The sequence below is a fragment of the Ranitomeya imitator genome, chromosome 5, assembly GCF_032444005.1.
Source record: "Ranitomeya imitator isolate aRanImi1 chromosome 5, aRanImi1.pri, whole genome shotgun sequence".
NCBI lineage: Eukaryota > Metazoa > Chordata > Amphibia > Anura > Dendrobatidae > Ranitomeya > Ranitomeya imitator.
In genome coordinates, this window is record NC_091286.1 from 342,816,997 (window position 1) to 342,830,036 (window position 13,040).

The 13,040-nt window shown below is 44.2% G+C and overlaps 1 protein-coding gene across 1 annotated transcript in view; it reads right to left on the reverse strand.

The window, feature by feature from the left end:
* The window catches only part of CYB5R4 (cytochrome b5 reductase 4), a 261,934-nt gene that overhangs the window by 190,997 nt on the left and 57,897 nt on the right, over positions 1-13,040 (reverse strand). Inside the window, exon 4 of the mRNA XM_069726422.1 lies at positions 5,243-5,327. Within this exon, the coding sequence (XP_069582523.1) occupies positions 5,243-5,327 (85 nt within the window). The remainder of the gene's footprint in view (positions 1-5,242; positions 5,328-13,040) is intronic.

The following is a 13,040-nucleotide window of genomic DNA, read 5'->3' on the forward strand; positions in this document are numbered from 1 at the left end:
AATGGGATGACAGATTCCCTTTAAGACAAGGCTCATTTCATAACTGAACCTAACAACTTTTGAAAATATGTAGAACAGTGCTATCTTTTCTCAGGTTTTCCCAGTTCACATTTGATAGCTCAATAGATTACCTTACATTATGCATTGAACAGAGTTAAAAGCAACACTTATGAAAAAGCTTTTAAAGGGTTATATCAGGAAAAAACTTCTGGAGAGAACAATAGGCCATCATGTAAATTGACAAAATATTGCTGGGGCACCATTAAATTTACATAGATGCATCTACCGTCAGCCCTGTTTGCACCCCATCATCATCTGTGCACTCATTCACTTTTCAGGCTGAGTGGTCTCTGTCGCACAGGATAATTTATGCCAGTGCCGAGATTATAATGCTCGGCATTGCCGAATTCACAGAAGCAGGAGCGCGCCAGGCTAATTGTGCATTGCTGCTGCAGTCTAAGGAATACTTTTTTTTATGAAGGAGCTCTGGTTGATGGACTAATAGCTTTGCAGGATGGACAAACAGCTCTGCAGGACTGTCCATCGGAAGCACTGATCAAGGCCACGTGTATTATCATTGGGATTCAAACAAAGTACTGTGGGTGTTTGGTGGAAAAATGCATAACAAGGCTTTTTAGAAGTCCGACATGCTGCAGTCCTTATTCAGGTCAGTACAAATGGTGGAAACGGATTCACAGGACCCAGTTCTGCAGCCAGGGCTGTCATCAAGGCAGTGTAGCTGCAGCCAGTCCTGCTCTATGGAGGCGCATGGGCACAGGTATGCAGCTTTACTGACACAGAGCCCATGCACGTACTGCACAGGAGGGAAAAGAGGCCACCCACTGAAAATATGGAAGGTAGAAAGGGCAACCATAGTGTAACAAAACGCTCGGGAGAATGAACACTGCATCATGGTAAGCAGCAGTAATCCTTCATATACACGTAGTCACAGGATTGCCTATATCTCACCCAGTCTCATCCCCCTCACCTCCTGACTGCACATTTTGATTGTCCTTATTAGCCCCTTCCATGTCTCTCTTAAACACACCTATTTAGTGCCCCCATGCTTAATGGGAAAACAAAAAGAAAGAAAGGAAGTTCACCGACGTGGCTAAATAACATATCCACTGGAATAGTCCTGACCGGCGGGTGCAGTGTTCAGGTGGCAGATTTCAGCGGTAATGCCACACATCCACAAAAATGCTCATAGTCCATAAGATTAGAAAATACATACACCTAGAAAAATATATACACTGACGAGTTTCAAAGGGTGAACCGCTCTGGATCATAGCATAATAGAAATAGCATAACATAGCTTAATCTCTTAACGACCGCCAATACAGCAGCAATTAAGGGTACTTATTGCTCAGCGCAGCTTTTTAATCCGGAAAATCTCAGGGGCCTCGACTTTTTTCCTTCCACATTGATTTAGTTCTCGTGAAGGGTTAATAAACATCTTGAATGTGGTTTTGAGCACCTTGAGGGGTGCAGTTTTGAGCACCTTGAGGGGTGCTGTTTTAAGCATGGTTTTCACTTTTGGTTATTTTCTATCATATAGACCCCTCAAAGTCACTTCAAATGTGATGTGGTCCCTAAAAAATGTTTTTTGTAAATTTTGTTGGAAAAATTAGAAATCACTGGTCAACTTTTAACTCTTATAACGTCCTAACAAAAAAAAAAAGAATTAGGTTTCCAAAATTGTGCTGATGTAAAGTTGACATGTGGGAAATGTTATTTATTAACTACTAGATGGTGGCCCGATTCTAACGCATCGGGTATTCTAGAATATGCGAGACCACTAGGTCATCTGGGTAATTTCACAATGTATCACTGGGAATAAAAGCTGGTGGCAGCATCGCGCGCATTGGTGGACGGCGGAAGGTGAGAATAGAACATTTTTTATGTTTCTTAACATTATATCTTTTTACTATTGATGCTGCATAGGCAGCATCAATAGTAAAAAGTTGGTCCGGGATGGGGCGACACACTGGCGCTGACTGGAGGGGAGTAGGGAGGGGCCAATTCGTGGCTGGACTAAGCCGGACGCTGATTGTCAATCAGCAACGCGGGATTTCTGTTACAGACAAACAGAAGGAAGTACCCCTTAGACGATTATATAGATAGATTTTGTGTGACATGACTATGATTTAATGGGAACCTATCAGCAGGATTGAGCACAGTAACCTAAACAAAGTGTCCTGTCGGCGCTGTAATTATACTAAGTACAATGATACCGTGGTTGATGAAATCCAACTAGTGGTTGTTCTTTAATCTTTATCTTCAAGTTTGTAGTTAATAAAATGCTTGTGCTCTGGGGAAGCCTGTTGATAAACGCGTTGATAGTGTAACTGATACCTGTAGGAGGATGGCATTTTTTAAATCAGCTAAGGCTGCTTTCACACATCAGGTTTTTGCCGTCAGGCTAAATCCGGTGGCGTGATGGAGCCGGCAAAAATTGTGAAAAACTGATGCAACGCATCCGGGTTTCTGCCGAATCCGATTCGCGGATCCGGCAAAAAACTGGATCTGTCACATCAGTGTTTCGTCCGTTTTTTATCCACTTTACGACAGATCCGGTTTTTAAAAATGCACATGGGAGGCTCCCAATCGTGATTGACTACTGAAGACCTATATATACAGTGTTCCTACAGCCTATCAGGTTGTGTAGGAGCAAGTGGCGAAGATGGAAGGCGTGATGGCAAAGATTCTGAAGATTTCTGTGGATTTTACTTTTGAGGCTAATCATTTGAAAGCGATTGTTCTGGAGAAGGAGCGAGAGAGACAGCCAATCATGCGAGTGCGGCATTTTTGGATCCATCCAATCACATCACAGAGAATGACGCGTGGGGTTTATTTTACTCTATACATGGAGTTATGAGGAAACCCCGAGAAGTTTTTCAGCTACATGCGGATGAAAGTGGAGAACTTCGACTTGTTGGTGGACACCTCATCGCAAGAAGTGATACATATTGCAGCTTCGCAGTTTGACCGGCGGAGTGTCCAATGGTGACTCTTAGGTAAGCCATTTTTATTGCATCTCCTACTGTTAAAGCACACTTATAACTGTAATGTTGTTGCTGGTATTTTTTAATACCGTATATACTCGAGTATAAGCCAAGATTTTCAGCCCACTTTTTTGGGCTGAAAGTGACCCTCTCGGCTTACATTCGAGTCATTGTCAGCAGGGGGGGGGGTCGGCGGGGGAGCGGCGCGGTGACATACTCACCTGCTCCTGGCGCTGTCCCTGCATGTCCGATGGTCTCCGGGCAGCCCTTCCTGTGTTCAGTGATCATATGGTACCGCTTATTAAAGTAATGAATATGGACGCATATTCATTACTGTAATGAGGTACCACGTGACCGCTGAACACAGGAAGATGCCGCCGGCTCCCGGAGACCATCTGACAGTGAGACGCTGCCAGGGACCACACCGGGAGCAGGTGAGTATATCGGGGGAGAAGAGCATTGCACGAGTCACCTTCCTTGTTCCACTGCTGCGCACTGCTCTGTCTTCCATCCTCTGCACTGTTCAGGTCAGAGGGCGCGATTAGTGTGCGCGCCGCCCTCTGCTTGAACAGTCAGTGCAGAGGATGGAAGACAGAGCAGCGCACAGCGGTGGAAGGTGACTATCATAAGTACCAGGGGCCTGAGCGAAGAGAGGTATGTGATTTTTTTTATTTTAATCGCAGCAACAGCAAACGGGGCAAATGTGTGGAGCATCTTATGAGGCCACAATGTATGGAGCTGCGTATGGGGCCACAATGTATGAAGCATCTCCTGGGGCCATAATGTATAGAGCATCATATGGGGCCACAATGTATGGAGCATCTCATGGGGCCATAATGTATGGAGCATCTCATGGGGCCATAATGTGTGGAGCATCTCAGGGGGCCATAATGTGTGGAGCATTAGATGCCCTAAAAGGAACCCAATTTTACAAATTACACCTCTCAATGAATTCTTTAAGAGGTGTAGTGAGCATGTTGACACCACAGGTATTTCACAGTTTATTATACCATTGTGTTATGAAGAAAAAAATATTACATTTTTACAACTAAAATTTTGTTTTAGCCCAGATTTTTTATTTTCATAGGAAGTAATGAAATTAAAAACTCCAATTTGCTACACAATTTTTCGCGAGCATGGAAATACCCCACATGTGGTCATATAATACTGTTTGGAAATATAGCAGGGCTCTGAAGGAGGATACCGGCATCTTTCATCAGCACCTGCCACCGAGTATGGAGGAAGGAGTGACCCTGAAATAACAGGAGCAATGCCAACCACCCATACGAAAGATTGACGGATGTGGGATGATAGACGAATGGGTACAGGGTGAACAGTATGAGCTGTACCCTCAATCAGTTTTTGTGGTGAAGTAGAGTGCACATTCACATTCGGTTAGCCCTCCTAATGATTATCCGAGATCTAAAACACGAAAAAAAAAAAAAGAGTGAAGCTTAGGACCTAACCTTACCTCCCAAGGTCCAAGGTTAAGACTGGTCCGAGGATCAGATCCATGTCTATCTCCAACTATCACCAAGCTAAACTGAGGAAGCCTAGTGTTAGCAGGCACGGTACAGTCTGCTGGGGAGAAGCCAACTGTTTTGCTAAAAGAAACCTGCCATCAGGATTTTGCTAAGTAAATTAAAGGCATTGTCAGGTTGGAGCTGTTACAGTGATTAAAATGATACCTGGGTTGAAGAAATTTGTCTTGTGGTTCTTGTTTAATCTGTGTTTGCAGTTCTGAGTTGTTTAGATGCTCGTGCTCTGGGGCAGCCTGTGAATGGGTCTTTTTTTGGTGCTCAGGCGTCATAGTCATCATTCTGGGATTAAATGACAGGTCACGGAATCTTCAGTCACCTGCCTTCTATTTTAAGTACTGCGTTTGCGCAATTAACATTGTGGTCTTTCAAAAAAAAAAAAAAAATCGGCTCCAGCAAAATAGCACAGATTTGTGAATCTTCCCAGCGCACACACTGCGGGCCAGAGAATGGCGAATTGTTGCAGCACACAGTGCGTGCACTGAGAGGATTTACAAGTCTGCAGTCACACAGAGTGACTACAGACTTAATTTTAGACAAGACAACCCCTTTGAGTTTGTGAATCTAATTTTGAGGATATAGACTATTTACATAAACTACAGCACAAAATGAAATAGTTTTGAATATTTTAAGTGGCATAGTAAGTATAATGCTTATAACCAGTCACAATTAAATTAGATTGTATATCTGAGCACTTACCTTTTAGTACTGAAGCATGTTTCACAGCCATTCTACCAATTAGACATTCTTTCAGCATTGATTCATAGTTAACCCAACGATGAACCTAAGGATAAAAATGATACTTCGTGAAGCAAACAATGAAAGACACAGGGGTGTAACAAATTTGCAGTTGCACCCGGGCTCAGGAGCCTTAGGTTACCCAAAAGGTCCTTGGGCTAATATAATACCAACTAGATGGAGGCCCGATGCTAATGTCACAATGGGGCAAGCGTTGCGAATCTCTCCCCCCCATATGCTCCCCCACCTATCCACTCTCTCTTTCCCCCATGTGCTGACTTCTCCCGTCTGTGCTCTCTTCTTTGGCCTGTCTACCCCATGTGCTAAGATAGCGGCGGTCACATTAAAACTGCGCATGCGCTCCTCCTGTACAAAGATAGTGGCAGTCAGTGAATTATTCCGCTGATCCCGGTGGCGGCGTGTTCATGACAGTGTTCCGCTGGTGGTACCGCACAAGAGGCTGCATACGGAGTATACAGTGTGCGTGTGTGTGGTGCGTATGGCATATACAGTGTGTGTGTGTGTGTGTGTGTGTGTGTGTGTCTGTGTGGTGCGTACAGCGTATACAGTGTGTGTGTGTGTGTGTGTGTGTTTGGTGCGTACGACATATACTGTGTGTTTGTGTGTGGTGAGTACATCGTATACAGTGTGTGTGTGTGTGTGTGTGTGGTGCAACGGTGTTACCACGCAAGAGTCTGGTACCACCAGCAGTTTCCATATTGAGACACCCATCACTTGGGTGTCCCAATATGGCAGTCGGTGAACTTCCGCCGCTTGGAATTCTGGGATCCGGATACATCTGGACGGAACAGGATGTGAAGACATTACAAGGTAAGTATATATTAAGATGCTATTAAAGACAGGTGACAGTACGTGACCCTGTTGGAGACTGTTGGAGACTAGGCCATTAGGCCCACTTTTTACACAACTGAACAGATCAACTGTGTTTTAATTTAGTTACAGAAAATGAACATGATCAGTGGGTAGTGGAGATGAGCAATGGTGGAGAAAATAGAACAATATAATCTGATGTCTAAATGTGCTCACAATTATTTTGAAAGCATACTTTTCAAAGCGCTATCAATTTTTCCATATCTGCTGCTTTCTATCGTATAAAGGAATTTTTAGAATCCGCTCTATAAAAAACAGCCAGCTTATTGGAATTAAAGGGTATGGTCACATTTACAACAATAACAAAAGGAATAAATAAAACAACTTTGCAAATAGTCTTAACCCCTTAACGACCGCCGATACGCCTTTTAACGGCGGCAGTTAAGGGTACTTAAACCACAGCGCCGTTAATTAACGGCGCTGTGGAAAAAGTAAATAGCGCCCCCCAGAGTCCGATTTTCTCCGGGGTCTCGGCTGCCGGGGGTAGCCGAGACCCCAGAGAACATGATTCGGGGTTTTTTTTACGGACCCAGTTTTTGTGATCGCCGGTAATTAACCGTTTATCGGCGATCGCAAAAAAAAAAAAAAAAAAAAAACGCGATTTCCCTTTTAATTTCTCTGTCCTCCGATGTGATCGCACATCAGAGGACAGAGAAATGGGGTCCCAGATAGCCCCTCAATACCCACCTGTCTCCCCCGGTGCTCCTCGTGGCACCCGATGGGCGCCGCCATCTTTTTCCGGCAAAAAAATGGCGGGCGCATGCGCAGTGCGCCCTCCGGCCGGCATCAGGAGGATCTTTGGGGTCTCGGCTGCCGGGGGTAGCCGAGACCCCAAAGAACATGATCGGGGTCGGTTATACCGACCCCTGTTTTGCAATCGCCGGTAATTAACTGTTTACCGGTGATCGCAAAAAAAAAAGAAAAAAAAAGTGGTGTGTAATTCTCTGTCCTCTGATGTGATCGCACATCAGAGAACAGAGAAATAGGGGGATTCGGGGAGCCTATTATACTTACCGGTGTCCCTGGGTCATCCTGCGTCCTCTCCTGCCCGCCGGCGTCTTCTTTGGGAAACAAAATGGCGGGCGCATGCGCAGTGCGCCCGCCATCTGTCGCCATCTGCCGGCTGGCAGGAGAAAGCAGTTGGGGCTAAAATTAGGGTTAGGGCTAGAGTTAGGGCTAGGGTTAGGGCTAGGGCAAAATTTAGGGTTAGGGTTGGGGCTAAATATAGGGTTAGGCCCGACATACCGACGCACGTTGTGAAAATTGTGCACAACGTGAGCAACGGATGCAGTTTTTCAACGCATCCGCTGCCCAATCTATGTCCTGGGGAGGAGGGGGAGGAGTTACGGCCACGCATGCGCGGTCGGAAATGGCGGACGCGACGTGCAAAAAAAGTTACATTGAACGATTTTTTGTGCCGACGGTCCGCCAAAACAAAACTGATCCAGTGCACGTCGCGATCCATCGGCAATACAAGTCTATGGGCAAAAAACGCATCCTGCGGGCACATTTACAGGATCCGTTTTTTGTTTAAAATGACGGATTGCGACGGACGCCAAACGACGCAAGTGTGAAAGTAGCCTTAGGGCTAGGGTTAGGGTTGGGGCTAAAGTTAGGGCTAGGGTTAGGGTTGGAGCTAAAGTTAGGGCTAGGGTTGCGGCTAAAGTTAGGGTTAGAGTTGGGATTAGGGTTAGGGTTTGGATTAGGGTTAGCATTAGGGTTACGCTTGGGATTAGGGATAGGTTTGGGATTAAGGTTAAGGTTAGGGTTGGGATTAGGGTTAAGGTTAGGGTTGGGATAAGGGGTGTATTGGGATTAGGGTTAGGTTTGAGGTTAGGGTTGAGATTAGGATTAGGGGTGTGTTGGATTTAGGGTTTTGATTAGGGTTATGGTTAGGGTTGACATTAGGGTTGTTTCGGGGTAAGGGTTGTGATTGTCGTTAGGGTTGTCATTAGGATTATGGATCGAGTTGGGATTAGGGTTAGGGGTGTGCTGGGGTTAGGGTTGGAGCTAGAATTGGGGGGTTTCCACTGTTTAGGTACATCAGGGGGTCTCCAAACACGACAGCCAATTTTGCGCTCAAAAAGTCAAATGGTGCTCCCTCCATTCTGAGCTCTGCCAAACAGTGGGTTACCCCCACATATGGGGCATCAGCGTACTCAGGATCAATTGGACAACAACTTCAGTGGTCCAATTTCTCCTGTTACCCTTGTGAAAATAAAAACTTGGGGGCTACAAAATCTTGTTTGTGGAAAAAAATTTTCACGACTCTGCATTCTAAACTTCTGTGAAGCACTTGGGCATTCAAAGTTCTCACCACACATCTAGATAAGTTCCTTGGGGGGGTCTAGTTTCCAAAATGGGGTCACTTGTGGGGGGTTACTACAGTTTAGGTACATCAGGGGCTCTGCAATCGCAACATAACGCCCACAGACCATTCTATCAAAGTCTGCATTCCAAAACGGCGCTCCTTCCCTTCCGAGCTCTGCTGTGCGCCCAAACAGTGGTTTACCCCCACATATGGCGCATCAGCTTACTCGGGATGAATTGGACAACAACTATTGCTGTCCAATTTCTCCTGTTACCCTTGTGAAAATAAAAACTTGGGGCTACAAAATCTTGTTTGTGGAAAAAATATATATTTTTTATTTTCACGACTGCATTCTAAACTTCTGTGAAGCATTTGGGCATTCAAAGTTCTCACCACACATCTAGATAAGTTCCATGGGGGTCTAGTTTCCAAAATGGGGTCACTTGTGGAGGGTTTCTACTGTTTAGGCACATCAGGGGCTCTCCAAACGCGACATGGCGTCCGATCTCAATTCCAGCCAATTCTACATTGAAAAAGTAAAACGGCACTCCTTCTCTTCCAAGCTCTGCGGTGCGCCCAAACAGTGGTTTACCCCCACATATGGGGTATTGACGTACTCAGGAGAAATTGCACAACAACTTTTGTGGTCTAATTTCTCCTGCTACCCTTGTGAAAATAAGAGTTTGTCGGCGAAAAGATCATTTTTGTGTAAACAAATGCGATTTTTTATTTTCACGGCTCTACGTTATAAACTTCTGTGAAGCACTTGGGGGTTCAAAGTGCTCACCACACATCTAGATAAGTTCCTTAAGGGGTCTAGTTTCCAAAATGGTGTCACTTGTGGGGGGTTTCCACTGTTTAGGTACATCAGGGGCTCTCTAAACGTGACATGGTGTCCGATCTCAATTCCAGCCAATTCTGCATTGAAAAAGTTAAACGGCGCTCCTTCACTTCCAAGCTCTGCGGTGCGCCCAAAAAGTGGTTTACCCCCACATATGGGGTATTGGCGTGTTCAGGAGAAATTGCATAACAAAATTTATGGTTAAATTTCTGTTTTTACACATGCGAAAATAAAAAAAAATGGTTCGGAATTAAAATGTTTGCAAAAAAAAGCTAAATCTTAATTTTTTCCTTCCACATTGTTTCAGTTCCTGTGAAGCACGTAAAGGGTTAATAAACTTCTTGAATGTGGTTTTGAGAACCTTGAGGGGTGCAGTTTTTAGAATGGTGTCACACTTGGTTATTTTCTATCATATAGACCCCTCAAAATGACTTCAAATGTGATGTGGTTCCTAAAAAAAATGGTGTTGTAAAAATGAGAAATTGCTGGTCAACTTTTAACCCTTATAACTCCCTAACAAAAAAAAAAATTGTTTCCAAAATTGTGCTGATGTAAAGTAGACATGTGGGAAATGTTATTTATTAACTATTTTTCGTGACATATCTCTCTGATTTAAGGACATAAAAATACAAAGTTTGAAAATTGCAAAATTTTAAAAATTTTCACCATATTTCCGTTTTTTCATAAATAATCGCAAGTAGTATCGAAGAATATCGTAGTTACTTACCGATAACGGTATTTCTCTGATCCCATGACGGCACTAACGAGAGAGAGGGATCCGCCCTCAGGGACAGGAAACCCACAGGTTAAAAAGGCGGGACCTCTCCTCCACCTCAGTTGGTTTACAGAGCCTTGCAGGGAATTTCTGCTGTAACTTAATTGGTTATTTTTACACAACAAAATATAACTATATAACTTATATAAGCTCCTTTATATATATATATATATATATATATATATATATATATATATATATATATATATATATATATATATATATATATATATATATATATATATATATATATATACACATATTTTTTATATATATATATTTTTTTTTTTATGCACACCTCGTGACTTAAATTATTAGTAGTGTGGACACCCATACGTGAAGGGAGGGAATATACAGGTGCCGTCATGGGATCAGAGAAATACCGTTATCGGTAAGTAACTACGATATTCTCTTACCCCATGACGGCACTAACGAGAGAATTTCAAAGAATGAAAGTTTAGGGTGGGACTACTGCCTCAAGAACTCTCCTACCAAAAGTTAAGTCTGAGGGAGAAGATAGATTAAGCTGATAGTGCTTGAAGAATGTAGAGGGGGAAGACCAAGTGGCTGCTCTACATATTTGATCTATTGATGCTCCACCACGTTCAGCCCAAGAGGTTGCCACCGACCTGGTTGAATGAGCCTTAATTGTGTCCGGAGCTTGTTCTCCGGAAGAGGTATATGACATCTTGATGGCATCTCTTACCCACCTTGCCAACGTGGCTTTCGATGCCTTGTGACCCTTATTTGGTCCCTGAAAGCAGACAAACAGAGCCCTTCCTTTTCTACACTCCCTTGTGGCTGATAGATAGTGTGTTAGACATCTCTTTACATCTAGTGTGTGTAGAGCCTCCTCTTTTTTGTTTTTTGGATCGGGGCAAAAAGATGGTAACGCTATCTCTTGAGATCTGTGGAATTTTGACGCCACTTTGGGAAGGTAAGAAGGGTCAGTTTTAAGGATTACTCTGTCATCTAATATTTGGGTTAGAGGTGGGTAGGCTGATAAGGCCTGCAGATCACTAATCCTGCGAGCTGAGGTTAGGGCCACCAATAAACAGGTTTTCCAAGATTATTTTCAGTGAAGCCTGAGATAAAGGTTCGAACGGCGCCTTAGTTAGTGCTGAGAGGACTAAGTTCAGATCCCAGGGAGGAGCGGTGAGATGTATAACTGGTCTGGACCTAGTAGATGCTCTAATAAATCTTTTTACCCAGTGATTCCCTGCCAAATCCTGGTTATAAAGGGCACCCAATGCTGCAATCTGAACTTTCAGGGTGTTTGTTGCCAGGCCTTTCTCTAATCCTTTTTGCAGGAACTCTAGGATTTCCTGAATTGGCATCTGATTCGATAGGACAACCCCTGACGTGGAGAGGAACTTTTTCCAGACTTTCCCGTATGCTCTGGTGGTTATTGGTTTTCTACTGGCCAGCAGGGTAGAGATTAAATTTGAAGAAAACCCCCTTTTTGTTAACAGTTCCCTTTCAAAAGCCAGGCTGTCATATGCAAACTTTTTATTTGTGGGTGATTCACTGGCCCTTGATGCAGAAGGTCTGGGATCTCCGGGAGTACCCAAGGATCCGCTATAGACATTAGGCGTAACCATGGGAACCATACTCTTTTCGGCCAGAACGGAGCTATCAATATCACATTGGCTCTGTCCTCCCTGATCTTCTTCAAGACTAAGGGAATTAGAGCTATCGGAGGGAACACATAAGCTAGATGGAACTTCCATGGAATTAACAACGCGTCTATAGCTACTGGACTCCCCCGAGGATCTATCGAGCAGAAGGCCTCCGTTTTCCGATTTTGATTGTTTGCAAATAGATCTATGTCCGGGGCCCCCCAAAGGTCCACTATGCGTTTGAATATTTTTGTAATTAACTCCCATTCCCCCTGTTTTAATTGGGTTCTGCTTAGAAAATCTGCAGTTTGATTTTCTGACCCTTTTATGTGAAGGGCTGTCAGGGAGGACAAGTTGGCTTCTGCTTGTGACATGATGAAATTTGTTACTTTCATTAGGGATTGAGACCTCGTCCCTCCCTGGTGATTTAAATATGCTACTACCACCCTGTTGTCCGTCAGTACTCTCACGTGGTGGGAACGGAGGGATGCTAAAAAATGATTGATGGCGTACTGAACTGCTAAAAGCTCTTTCATGTTCGAAGTAAGGTCTTTTTCTTCCCCTGACCAAGAACCTTGGGCAATTTGCCTGTTTAGGTGGGCCCCCCACCCCCAAGGACTTGCGTCTGTGGTCAGGATTATCGAGACCGGCCACACCCATGGAACCCCCCTCCTGAGATTGGATGGATTTGTCCACCAGGCTAAGGAAGTTTTTGTCCGAGAGGATATTTTTAATTGCGTCTCTAAATTTCCTCCTGCGTGGGATACCGCCTCTAGTATTTCCCACTGGAGATCTCTCGAGTGGCTCTGAGCCCACTGGACCGCTGGGATACAGGATGTCATTGACCCCAGTATAGACATGCCTTTCCTTAGAGTGATCAGAGGAGAGACGCTCAACTGATTCACTAGATGTATCATATTGGATACTTTCTCTTCCGGCAGACGACACTCTTGCTTTGTTGAGTCTATTACTATCCCTAAGTACAGCTGTACTTGAGACGGGATAAGCCTGGACTTTTCCAGGTTCAAAAACCATCCTAGATTCGATAGGGCTACCATCACTCTGTTTAGTTGCTGGCTGCAATGTAGAGAGGAACTGCCCATCACTAGGAGGTCGTCCAGATAAGGCACAATCAATATGTTTTGTTCCCTTATATGGGCCATTACTTCCGCCATTAATTTTGTAAATACCCTTGGGGCAATGGCTAGACCAAACGGAAGAGCCCTGTATTGGTAATGTTTTAGTCTCCCTTGTATCATTACTGCCACTCTGAGGTATTTCCGGAACTCCGGATGGATTGGCACATGATAATACGCGTCTTT